Source organism: Puntigrus tetrazona, chromosome 16, assembly GCF_018831695.1.
Source record: "Puntigrus tetrazona isolate hp1 chromosome 16, ASM1883169v1, whole genome shotgun sequence".
NCBI classification, from domain to species: Eukaryota; Metazoa; Chordata; class Actinopteri; order Cypriniformes; family Cyprinidae; genus Puntigrus; species Puntigrus tetrazona.
The window spans coordinates 3,715,581-3,728,676 of record NC_056714.1 but is presented as its reverse complement, the minus strand read 5'-3'; the positions used below and the strand labels follow the sequence as shown (position 1 = coordinate 3,728,676).

The 13,096-nt window shown below is 36.5% G+C and overlaps 2 protein-coding genes across 5 annotated transcripts; both read right to left on the bottom strand.

Annotated features, from left to right (window-relative positions):
• Positions 1 to 88: 88 nt before the first annotated feature.
• On the bottom strand, positions 89 to 7,373 carry LOC122360258 (cytochrome b5 reductase 4). Its single transcript, XM_043260704.1, has 17 exons — positions 7,166 to 7,373; positions 6,246 to 6,364; positions 5,988 to 6,141; positions 5,392 to 5,492; positions 4,685 to 4,769; positions 4,452 to 4,487; positions 4,266 to 4,338; positions 3,696 to 3,753; positions 3,510 to 3,603; positions 3,380 to 3,412; positions 3,057 to 3,179; positions 2,488 to 2,628; positions 2,248 to 2,397; positions 1,713 to 1,863; positions 1,050 to 1,136; positions 357 to 518; positions 89 to 209 (listed from the first exon to the last, which is right to left on the bottom strand). The coding sequence occupies exons 1-17, from the start codon at positions 7,272 to 7,274 to the stop codon at positions 155 to 157; spliced, it is 1,731 nt and encodes a 576-aa protein (XP_043116639.1). The 5' UTR covers positions 7,275 to 7,373; the 3' UTR covers positions 89 to 154.
• A 1,542-nt stretch (positions 7,374 to 8,915) lies between these two features.
• Positions 8,916 to 11,775, bottom strand: LOC122360123 (serine/threonine-protein kinase pim-3-like). Of its 4 annotated transcripts, none has more exons than XR_006252769.1 (5): positions 11,592 to 11,775; positions 11,363 to 11,485; positions 11,112 to 11,228; positions 9,937 to 10,055; positions 8,916 to 9,568 (listed from the first exon to the last, which is right to left on the bottom strand). XR_006252769.1 is itself a non-coding variant. In XM_043260471.1 (4 exons), exons 1-3 carry the CDS (start codon positions 11,740 to 11,742, stop codon positions 9,947 to 9,949), a joined length of 351 nt encoding a protein of 116 aa, XP_043116406.1. In that variant the 5' UTR covers positions 11,743 to 11,775; the 3' UTR covers positions 8,917 to 9,568; positions 9,937 to 9,946. The 4 variants fall into 4 exon arrangements, 1 of the variants encoding a protein (XP_043116406.1); XR_006252768.1 differs by having other exon boundaries at positions 8,918 to 9,568; positions 9,937 to 10,023; XR_006252767.1 differs by lacking the exon at positions 11,112 to 11,228.
• Between the last annotated feature and the right edge of the window lie 1,321 nt (positions 11,776 to 13,096).

Here is a 13,096-nt window from a genome sequence, read left to right as displayed (position 1 = left end):
AACAAACACCTGATGTTTCTCAGTGCAGGGTTCTTTACATTTCTACAAATTATAAGACGATATAGAACTGCGTTACAGCTTTTTTTTGTTGTTGTTTTGACTGAAAAGTGCATTTTATATGCATAGAAATTCATCTTTCGCTTCCAAGTCCCGTTCAGCCCTGAAAAATGTGAATTTCCTCTTCGCTGAAGTCTAGCTGTTTGGCCAACCTGCGAGAAAGCGGTAGAAAAGAAATGGGAGAAAAAAAACGAACACGTTAGCCAAACGGTAAAAAAAAAAATAAATAAATAAACACAGCTTCGAGTATATATTAAATGCGCGTGTGTGTAAACCATAAGACAAAAGAAAAAACTCACTGCACTGCTAACTCTGTGAATCCGGTTGGGCCGCACACACACACTAAACATTTGGAGTCTTCTGGTTTCTCCAGGAAGTTCTGCAGCATAGAAAAATCTATCCTCCCTCTCCTGCCGGCCCATGAGTCTGCAGGCTCCGATAGAACGTACTCCACCTCGAACCTGAGATGCAATAAGTAAATAAATAAATCAAATACTGTGCGAACTCTCACTAAGATCCCTGTACTGTAATTCGAAGATGTGACATTTCTTATCCATAGGTTTCATGTGACGTCAGTGTTTAAATTGCTACCATTTGTGTGTCACAGAAGGTTCACAATGTTACAATGTGCCCCCTGAACTACCATTTTATTCAATACCAAATAAAATTATAAACTGTTGGCTTCATTTAGATGCATATACATATGTTGTTATAATTTAGGACATAGGACATATAGCATAAATTGTAATGCTTAACAACTGAAAGTCTGAAATGGATAAGGATTTTTTAACAATGGCAAATGTTTTAATTAAAATGTTATCGCAGCCATGTAGACTGTGAATAAATTCAAAAGCATTCGGGCTGCTTTTGGTGCCTGAATTTGTGCATCGATAATAAAACCCAGGTTTACAAGAATAATGAGAATAATGTGTTGCTGGCTTTGGAACCCGTGGAAAGAACAAAGAGTCAGATATATATGCGATCGATGATACCTTGGCTCTTTTGAACGAAGTTCATCCAGCTGAGAGCGCCAAAGTATATCCCTCTCCTGACGGTTAAAGAACATCATCTTGGTTTTTCTGAAAAGCCAAACGTGCAAAATATATATCGTTTTTGTTAATCAGCTAGTTGAATAAGTGTTTTAAGTGTTTACTTTACAAGTAAAAAGTTAAATGCATGCATACATAAAACCCCAAGAATTAAAAGGTATACAAATGCCCATGATGGTTGCTTTAACAGCTTGGATGTGACAGCTGCATTTGATTGTAGGTGTCTTTAAGGTTTTGTTCATTCAGCAGTTACAATAGAATACAAACCTGCATGAATGAACTTCACAGATAGTAGTCAGCAGGCTTGTGAAATCTAATCACCATTCAGGCAAAATTTAGCTTAAAGAATGCTGCTGACGTGATCTTAGCACTAACAAACACATCCGAGTTATCTGTCTTATCGGTAAGGCATATATGCAGATAATAATTACATTTTTAAGCCATAATCGTCAGATTGCACCAGTGTTCTGATAACAACGCTCGTACCCGTTTTTACGTTAATTAAAACCGCCTTGACACCAGCAAAAGTGATTGCAACGTTAGCTTTTCGACTAGTACTTAAATAGTCGCTTGTCGCGTTTGGTTACTGATTTGTACAGAGCAGACCTGACTGACGTGAGGTCCTGAAGAGCCAGCCGTACGAGACGAGCCATGGGCGTGAAACCCGTGCCTGCCGCTAGCATGAAGAGATGGGTGACATCACGCAGGATTCGCGAAGTGAAGGTTCCCTCTGGACCGCCCACCGACAGAGAGGATCCTAAAAAAGACCGGAAACCCGACAGGAGCCGGCCTGTTTGTGATTCAAAGCCATTCCAGTTTTCACGATCACTATTGTTTTTTAACTATTAATTACCGAGTACTATTTATTAGCGCTTTCTGAGAAAGCTTTTTGGTATTTATTAAATTCAAACTCGAACTGAGATACCAAAACGGGGACTAACATTTGAGTTGAGTTTCGAAAAAAAAAAAAAAAAAACTAAAACTTGAAAGAAATCCATGTAGCCTAAGTGTAATTATAGTTTTGGAGATCTTACAAACAGCTTTACTGAAAAGGGTGGGGTTCAGATTCCAGCTCGTGAATTGCATGGTGAAGATCACGTGATACGATTGCGAAAAAAAGTAGATATGGGAAGTTACAAACCATTAGTGAGGTTGGCGAGATGTGAGGTCAGCAGTCCATCGGGATAGATCTTTATCATGAGATGCAAGTCTGAGCCCATTTTAGCGCTAGGTTGTGAGGGAGGTATTAGCGTCTGATCCACTGGTGTGTAAGGTTTCACGACATCTGTACCTGCCCGACAAACACAAAACCCGTCACTGTCCATCGGTTCTCCACAGATCAAGCGGAGCACGTGCTGCGTGACGTAAATGGACGTGTTACCCCGGAGAGAGGTTCTGAGGTAGACGTGCCTTCCCACGGGAACTTGCATGTGTGACCCCGGTGGAAGTCGTAAGCGCAAGAGCTGCGTGTCGTGCGTGACGTCCGTTTTCGAAACCAACACGCATTCCCTGTAGAAGAGCTCTGTGATGAAACGCATTTCATTAAACGCTGCTATTGTTATTCGTTTAGGTTCTTGGCGATCTATTTCTTTCAGAGACACAAAAGGCTAAAAATATTACGACAGTATTAAAAAAAAATGCATGAAAAATAAGGAGAGTGGGTTTAAAGGCTAACTAATCATATATTAAAATATTGCTGTCAGTCAAACCTTCTGGTCTAAAACCGTTCTAGGGTAATTTTAAAGCTAAAGTGTGTTTAAGAGGCTTTCCAAACATCTTTTTGTCCCTCTCTATATTTGTACAAAATATTCCAAAATCAACAGATATAAACAACGTAAAAGCACAAAGGTAAAACACCTCCAAATAAAAGCCCGACACAGAGCCTTTACTTAAACGATTAAAGCAAATTCTATGAAATCGAGATGTTAATCACACAGGTTTGTTACTCACCACGATCTTTACACTGAATAAATGTGTCATGGTGTTCTAGTTGCTGTCCCACTTTGGTCCACTTCTCTTTGACAGATTTGTGGAGACACACCTGAACTTTTCCAACAGAGTGGGCTGTTTGAACTATAAGCACAGGACCGCAGAGAAACGCTTCTTTAGTATGAGAAAAATAAACGAATGATTATTTCCAATAAGCGCGCAGTTTAAATACCAATACCATATGAATTAGCTTATAGCATCACTTTACCACGGTACTTTTTGTACAGATCTAAAGATTTCTACATTTAGCACAAAAGGCGCGTTTAACTTAACGTACTACTCACCGTCAACACGTCCTTGTACTTCAGTGGACAAGCCTGAAAAAGGAATTAGCGTGTGTTATAGCGTGTTATAACAAAAGCAGAGCGATACGCGATACTGTTCACGTCTCTGGAGAAGTGCAGAAAGACCCACGCCAGTAGAGAAGGTACGACATCTTCCCTAAGAGCATCTCCACCCGAAGAGCATCACCCTGTAGATCCACCACAGCACAGCCGGCACTGGGTATCTGGTGAGGGCGGGAAAGTAATAGTCATTTTTAATAATTCCCTATCTCCCTCATTGTTTTATACTTGAGAAACCAGACAACTTGACGCCGACCTTTCGCTTGGTGTAAACAACGATGTTGACGGTGCCATCTGTCTGGAACCAGTCGTACCTAAACGTGAACAAAAAAAAATGCATTTTTCTCTATTCGTAATATTTTGCCCCCACATAATACTAATATTTCCAAACTCTGAGTAGTTGCCAGAACTCTCTGGTCACATGATAAATCTACCTGGGATCAAACATCTCAAAAAAAACATTATTCACCACTAAGTGCTGTATATCAGAATAAAAAGTCTGAATAAAGACCAAGGGGGTATCCCAGAAACCATCTGCTAAATTGATCAACGCTAATCTTGCTTACTGGGATGCTTATAATTTATACAGAACATTACATGTGCCAATACATGTATTTAATAACCATCACCATATTAGAGTAATATAATAACGTCATACAACTATTATCAGAGAGCGAAATTTGAGGTATCTGCTTGCTTGCTCTTAAACAAACCCAGATATGTCGCATAACCTGCTTTGTGGAACACCCCCCAGCTAATACTGTTCCATGGAATCTGATCGCTCAGTGTAATTTTATTATAATCATGACATAAGTAAAGAACTTACCGAGGGCGATGATCTTTAGCGGGGAGAGGAGTAGGTAAAGGCTCCTGTCTTAAAGGTGGAGGAACAGATAAGCCTGGTGTAAGGAGTACCACACACACACAGAATTACTCCTCGTGAATTAAACAAGTAATAGCATACTTTGCATTTATAACTAGATACACGCATAGCCGAGCTTTGACGTCATACCGTTCATGTTAGTGCTTTCCGTCTTCTCTGTCTGAGCTGCAGGAGCCAAAGAACCACGTAACAATGAATAAAAAAAACAAAAAAACTTGGTTTGATTTGGAATCGATAGGAATCAGCATGCTAATTATTACCGAAAAAACTTCAACTACAGATTATTTCAAGCAAAAACTTGTTTGTATTAAGAGCTATTATACATTATCACAAAATGAACTGGCGAAAAGAGCTAAGAGGACCTTGAAGAGCAGGGTTGGGCTTCACTGCCATCCTCCCGACCAGACACTCCTTCAGCATAGACTCGTAATTCACCCACCGATGGACCTTGGGTGGACACAGTCAGCAATAAGTACACTGTAATTAATTAACAGTTAATGAATACAAGTCTGTGCATTTTATACATTTAGTGTTTATGAAATGTTTTCATACATTTTCAAAAATGTGTACCAGTTAACAGAAATATTTATTTAAATTTGTTAAGCATTAATGAATAGCTTTTAATGTTCTCACGAACCATTTCTCTCATAAAAAAAAAAAAATAATTAATTAAAAAAATTTAATAAAAAAAAAAAAAAAAAAAAAAATATATATATATATATATATATATATATATATATATATATATATATATATAAACTACCCTCAATCTTTATATGTAGATACTTGTGTGTAACATTTACTCATTAATAGTAATATGATAATAATAATAATAATAATAAATAAATTTGTTGTAATATATGCTTAAATATAAGAAGCACATGTACAGCAATCGGGTCACCTATTATAAATGTGAAATCTTAGCAGCAAATTCAAATATGCATAAGCTACGAATTAACTAGTCTGCGCATTATTTATCAGTAATCGCAACTGTGTACATGACGAAGTGTTAAATCATTTGAAAATAAAAATACGGATCGTTTTAAATCACACTTTGCTCATAATTTACCTGGTCAAACAGGTCAGTGCTATCAATCCCAGCAGCCCTCATTAGCTCCTCCTCCCCACCAGGGTGAAAATCCATGTAGGCACTCACATTATAGACCATACCTACAGATAACACACACACACACACACACACACACACACACACACACACACAGAGTCAAGTGTGCACCAGACAAAGCTCCAACTCTATGCATGTAAGCAACTGAAATAAATGCACCACGGCTGCATTTATTGAATGAAGAACTTTGCAATTTCAAATATGTTTTTTTTTTAAGTTCTGTGTTTGAATAAGTACATTTTGTGTGTGTGTTTTATTTATTTGTCTTTTTGGACAGCATTGTTAAAGATTTATTATTATTATTATTATTATTATTATTATTATTATATGTGCCTATATTTGATCAATTAAAATGTAGTTCTTTGTATATGCAAAAGTATATATTTATTGTTCTAACAAATCCAAACTTGACCAAAATACAGGTTTACAAAAAAAAATTAAAAAATAGATAAAAAAATGGTTTCATTAAATTCAAATCAACAGGTCAGAAATCTTGACCGAGGTGATCTGTGTTCCTGGTGTGTATTTCGAGGTTATACCTCTAATGCAGGTCCAGCAGTCGTTTCTGGTGTTGTGTTTCTTCAGCTCCTCTTCTGTCACCTCAATCAATCGACCTCTCAGTCCGGTCAAATCGCGTCCGCTCTTGGTCAGTCGGATCCAGTCAAGGAGACTGTGACCTGGCTTTAGCGCCACCTGTATCCGTCAAACACCGCGGTGAATGCACAGCGCTCGCTGGATGTCAAACACAGAGCTCATTAAATCATTCCCGTAACAATTATGCATTTTAAGGGGCAAACCTTGCTTCTGGACTGTCCGGTTGGCGCGACTCTCTGCTGAGATCCAGCGGCCGGAAAAGACTGGGACGGTACGTTTAACATCTCTGACGCTTTCAAACAAACCCAGTTCCTCAGAAAACCTGCCCAAGCACGCCAAATATCACCGATCGGATGACAAAACCCTAGCTAAACGCTAGATATCAAGAATTTTCGAAAATACACTTTAATGTAACTGATGAGAGGAATTAACTTATGAGGAAGTGTTATGAGAGTGTTTTGAAATGCGACTTCCTCTTTTTGGCAGGTGGGTTTATTTTTTGAGCTGTCGAAAATGACAACATGATCCAGTTCAACCGCTCTGAAAACACATGAACGCAGAAACGCAACTACTAGCGATGATGCTGGTGTCACAACATTACAGACAGCCGCTGCAGCACTGTCCCTCTTTACAAAAAAAAAAAAAAAGAAAACTGTCGCTAACGTATGACGTCAGAGCGTCCTCTAGCGACCACTGATTTCAAAATAAAAGACAAAAAAACCGTTAGAATTAAATACGAATACTTACATTGACACAACTCAAAACGATATTGGTCAGTCAGTGTAAAGTAAATAAATAGCTAGCAATATTTACTTTTTTTTTACTAATAAATGACATAATGAATGTTCATAAACAAAAATCTGTTTTGTGAAATCAATTATACACACACACACACACACACACACACACACACATATATATATATATATATATATATATATATATATATATATATATATATACACTTAAATTACAGAACCAATTTTGAACCACATTTCAGATTATTATTATTGTTTTGCTTCGTCATTCTTCAAGTTTCTTTGTGTGAAATGCACTAGTACCTGTATGTCTCAGCATAGAGATGTTTTATATATTTGCTAGTTATTAATTATTTAACACTCACCAGACACAACACTGGATATGACAGAAAGGACAGCCGAAATGTTCCCTCTGTTTGCAGCTCTATAATCTTTCTCATCTTCCTCAAAGTCCTCCTCATCTTCCTTTAGCATTACAGTGATATAACTTTTACGATCGGTGGTTTCAGAAAATGTTACACATAACTGTCAAATTGATAACACATAATGCTCGATGGCATTTTGACAGGGGACACATGCTTACAGACATGACTTTTATTAATTGCTAATCTGTTTAATCCCGCCAACAGGAACTAGTTGTAGATATAGACTATTGAGTGACATGCAATTTCATAGTAAGGGTTCAAATTTCAAAATTAAAGTCTCAAATTTCTAGAAGGTTTCAATACGAAATGCTGTTTTAAATTACAAAGTAACCTCAAACATAATCTATTATCCTTCTATCTTTCTCAATATATATATATATATATATATATATATATATATATATATATATATATATATATATATATATATATATATATATATAAGTATTTTTATTGGAAAGCTGATGGAGAATTTTCAAACTTCCTTGTTCCTTTCTTCTTCAACAACATCCAACAAACTGTAATTTACAGCACGACAGTCTAGATTAAAATTTAGAGCCAGAGAGTTTCTTTGTATTTGAGTGAACCTTTTCATTTTTCCAGAGCCGATTGGCAGTTTTCTGAGATGGCCACAATATCTCACCCCATTCTGAGTGAGGGCTATTTGCATAGTTCCGTCACAGACGTAAAGTCAACTTTGAGAATAGTTTGTAAACACGTTATAAATGCATTGCTGAAGCATGTTACGAAGACTGTGAACTATATAATACGTAATAGTGGAGTTATACCATTAAATAGCTATCTAGCTATGCCTTCGTCGTGTTACGTGGTTGCTATAATTTACAAAAGCTTGGTCTTCTTATTTAAATCTAACTGCTTGAGTGGGCGTGGTTTAAGCGCAGCGAGCGGACACGCCCCCAAGTGTTTGAGAGCAGAGTGGACAACTTAAGTTATACGTTGCTAGAACATAAGGACGTTACAGACACACATCTCTTTTTAGGCAGATTCGTGACACTTTCTATTCATTTGAAATTTTTAATCATCGCCCTGATGGCGGAAACGGGAATTGTCGCTGCTCCAGCTCTTTTACGAAAGCCATTTTCTAATTTGCGAAGCAAGAAATCATCGGGGAAATATATTTTTTGGTGGGTTTTCGAATTCTGATGGATGATTAAAGTAATCTGGCCTTAGTTTTCCCTCCTATTTATACTTCTTTGAAAAAAAGAAAAACTGAAGAAACACACCTACACTGTAAAAAAAAAAAATCGGTGAAAAAACGGAGAACCTGCTGTCAGAAAATTACAGTCATTTTGTGGTAAAATTACGGACATTTCCTTCAATTTAAAAACGGAAAATTACGTAAATTTAGTGCATCCTCCGTACCATTTTTATCTACTTCCTGTAATGGTTATACAGCAAATTATGAAACTTTTGAGTTTCTTCTGTAGCATTAACTAAAAACGTTTTACCTCTTAAAATCTGCATTGGTTTTATATATAATCACTAGTTATGCTAGGATATCTAATTTGACTAAAAACAAACAATATATAATAAACATGGTCCAATAAATGAAACTTGTTTACAGAAACCAAACATTTATTTTTACTACATGTTCATGTATTCAATAGCTTTTGTATTACATATGAATATACAAGCACAAAACTGTAATACTGCAAAATACATTTTCAAAAACAACTAAATAACATGAAAACATACAAACAACATTAAAACAACGTCATGTTTTAAATAGCATTGTGTGCAATATTAGTGATGCACGCGTCAAAACAATTAGTAAAATAAAGAAACCAAGCCAAATTAATTAAAAAACACAAAATCAGAAATAAACGGTTGCAGGGTTTTTTCCTTTTCCCAGGAATTTCGGCGGTCTTGAAGGATTTTGATGTTTTGTTCCCTTCATCTCAGCCTTTGACCAGGATTTATTCCCAGGAAAATTCTGAAAGAAATTAATACTAGTTTAACTTCAAGTAAATAAATGAATGACACAGAAAGATTAACACGCAGACAAGGTTTAGAATTTAGCATCACCTAGATTTTTGGTGTAAATTTATTCTGAAGCAATATTTTCAGTGTTCTATCAGCTTTTACATAAATCTGCATGTTTATTTAACTTCATAAATGACTAATTTGACAATGCATGCATGTTTTTATATTAAACAAAACGGTGAATGCTGATGTTTGAGATTATTTAAATAAAAATGAATCCGTCTGTAGGTGGAAGGAAGTCACTGTTAATAAGTGAGTCAAAGCGATTGAACCGAATCCTTTAAACTGCTGATTCATTCAGGAAACAAAACAGTGCTGTGGCTGGGTTTGGAAGGTTTTCTGTTGGCAAAAGAGAGCAAAACAGGCAACATGTTTATTGAACTGTAGCAATATATATATATATATATATATATATAACTTTTGTATTCATCGCACTGAACTCGTGCACTAGACTTCATGTCTTGTAACAATACTAAAAAAAACTTAACGTTACCAATAGATAAATTAGACTAATAAAACACTAAAATGTAAGTGCACAGTCACATATATTCACATCATCTCCACAAATTTCAATTAAATCAGAATCAAATCACTGTGAGGACACGCAAAACGGTTACGTTAAATTAAACTCAACGGGTCTAAACACGGGTTGTGTTACATAAAATAAAGAAAGGAACAATAACTAAATCCAACACTTAATATTTTACCTCAGGGCCGTTAATCCTTCTCCGGATGAAGTGATCCGTGTGTTGATGACGTTTGCTTCTCCCGCACGCGATTCGCGCCAGAAATTTCTGCACCCACAATAAATTAGTCTAATAAAACACTGAAATATAAGGGCACAGTCACATACATTCACATTATCTCTACAAACACCTCTAAATCATCTCTAAATCTCTACAAATACCAATTACATCGACACTGGAATCAAATAATTGTGTCGTGCCAAACATGAAAAAAAAAAGTAACGTTAAGTTAAACTCAACGGGTCTCAACAAACTAATAAGATATAGTACCTAAATACAACATTGGCATTACTAAAGATTGTAAAGAACAAGAACTAAATCCTAAACTTAAATTTTACCTCAGAAGCGCTAAACTAATCCTTCTCCGGAAACTGAATGAAGTAATCTGTGTTTTAATGGCGTTTGCTTCTCCCGCACGCGGTTCGCGCCACAAGGATCTTGCACCCACAATGCAACGCGTCATTAAAAATTACGGAAATTTTTTTACTGTATTTTTACGGATTTTTTTCCAGTGTACAAATACAAAGTGAAGGTTTATAATACACTTAAAGGTGCCCTTTTACTTCGTGGACAACCAACCAATCGTAGTCTTCAAAAGGCTGTGACAAGCTCCACCTCCTCGCTAAGATAAAAGCTTTTGTCTTTTCCTCACACGGAGCTGCTTTTAGATTTGTATTGAATATACTCTTTAGCTAAGACTCCTATGCTGATTTTTTTCTGCATATCCTCCTATGCTTTAAGAATTCCCAGGAAGTTTAGACTTGTCCCAGTACTCATACTCAGCGTTTACTTGACATATTTTTAGTATTTGACCCAAATGTAGAAGGGAGGGACAATGTAAGATAAGTAAAAATGTAAGATACTGTCAATTTTTACAGTGTGCACATTTTGATTGCCAATGCTTTGCAAAAGGGCTTAACAAAAGTACTTATTGGTGTAATATAAAACATAAATCATTTTTCTTATCATATTAATTATAACTATATTATGTAATATCTATTAATTTAATGTACACTCATGCTGTCAAGGCACTTCCTGGACATACATTTTAAACTCTCACTACACATATTTTCATAACTGCATGGCAGCATTGTTTGCCCTTTTGTGAGACTTGTTTCAAAAGTACACTACACTACCTGACTCCCGAGCGACATTTTCTTCCCTCCTTCAGCTCTTCCTAAACCATTCGTGTTCTAGGAGCTTGTCTAAAGTCAGGCTGCTGCTCTTGCACTGGCTCAAAAGATCACGGCATTCTGTACAAGTTTTCAAGAAAGATCCGGTTAGTCATGTTATTTAACAAAACGTTGTTCTAAAAATCATTTTTCTGTTTGCCACCAGGTCGATGAGAAAGACTGCGCAGACGCTGTGCGTGTCTAACAGTTCTTACCACTGGATAAAGTGGAGGAAGGTATCATCTGCAAATCGACAAAGCTGATTCCATTCACCATCCTGAACAGCAAAACACCCAAAGACTTGACCGTAGCTCTGACCGCTGGGCCCTCTTTGAGCTCTGTTCACGTAGGCAAAAGATTTTCACAGTCGAGCATCACTTCCTATATTGATTTTTAGATGACGTTAGAGAACGTGCAGCTAAATGCCCTAAAAAGTCAACTTACCTTCAGAAGTTTCCAAAAGTTTGCCGCAGCCAAAGTCTATTAATTTGAGTTGCAGCGTCTCCGTGTTGACCAGGATGTTGTCTGACTTGATGTCACGGTGAAAAACACCCCGGTCGAGACAGTGTTTGGCTGCGAGCACCGCTTGGCGCATTAAGCCGCGTGCCACGCTTTCTTCAAGGTAACCTCCGTTGCGCAGCGAAGCTGAGCAAGGTCTCACATGGATGTGGATATTCCAGAATCAAGATGTACCGATAATGCTGCACAAACCAGTCGTGCATTTGGAGGATGTAAGGGCTTCTGGGAGGCTCTCGCAGCACCAGATTCAGAGCCACTTCCACCAGGAGAGGTCTGGTACACCCAGGCTACAGAAAAGCGATACGTTTTCGATCATCTTTTGCTTTCGTGCATCATGCGTATTTAGTTTACACAGCAGGGCGTGAGTCTGAGATCACTACGGAAAATAAATCCATTCGGCATTCATTTCTAATCGAATTACATTTAAAATCATTTTTCACTGACAGTTTAAGTCAAAAGCTGGATTCTGAAAGTTGGAAATCTCCATTTATATATTTTTGTTATTAACAATGCATGAATTCTTAAATTATGCATCATATTTATTTTTAGATTTACGTAACTTTATTGCTTTATTATTTTATATATTGTACAATTCTTACGTATTTTCACGTTCAAATGGTACAGATTTCCACATTTTAATATGCTCTCAGACTTTGGACCCATCTCTACGTTATATTTAAGTATGAATGTTCTTATGGCTTTCGTTTCATTTCACTAGTATTATGGATTTCACTTATATATTTAATAACTTGCTCACTTACAATATAAATAAAGCGGTCCTGCACAGACTTTGATACAAATTTGATGGCAACCTGCAAAGAGAATAAATACATTGATACAATTACATAACATATATGTATTAATGTCAAATAATAAAATAATACAATTTAATAATACAATTATATTATAATAATACAACAATAATAAAAAAAATGGTTAAAATGTATGATCAACCTTTTGGTCGTCAGATCTTCGAGTCCCCTCATACACAGTGCCAAAATTTCCTGAACCCAGCGGTACACCAACGTCATAAAGGGAGAAAAATGATCCTGTAAAAATGATGATTAATAAAAATATTGCTACTGTCTTTAGTTTACTAAGCCGTATGTCCGAATATTTATTCATGAAATGTGGCTTTTATAGACATTTGTTTATTAGATGCATGTTAGTTTCTTTTAACCTTTAAATCACAACAATTACAGCGAGATCAAACTAAAATGCGCCTCGATACATATTTAATACTGGACAAGTGAGTAGACATATGGCTGGCAAATCAGCACAAATGTAAAACAGCAAGTTGGACAAACACATACTATAACAATAGGACAGAGTAATAATAAACATGAAGGATTACCGACAGCTGGACCAAAACCAGATGGACCCCAAAAAGATGTTAACTTCGCATGAAGGCCAGATGGACCTGGGACAGG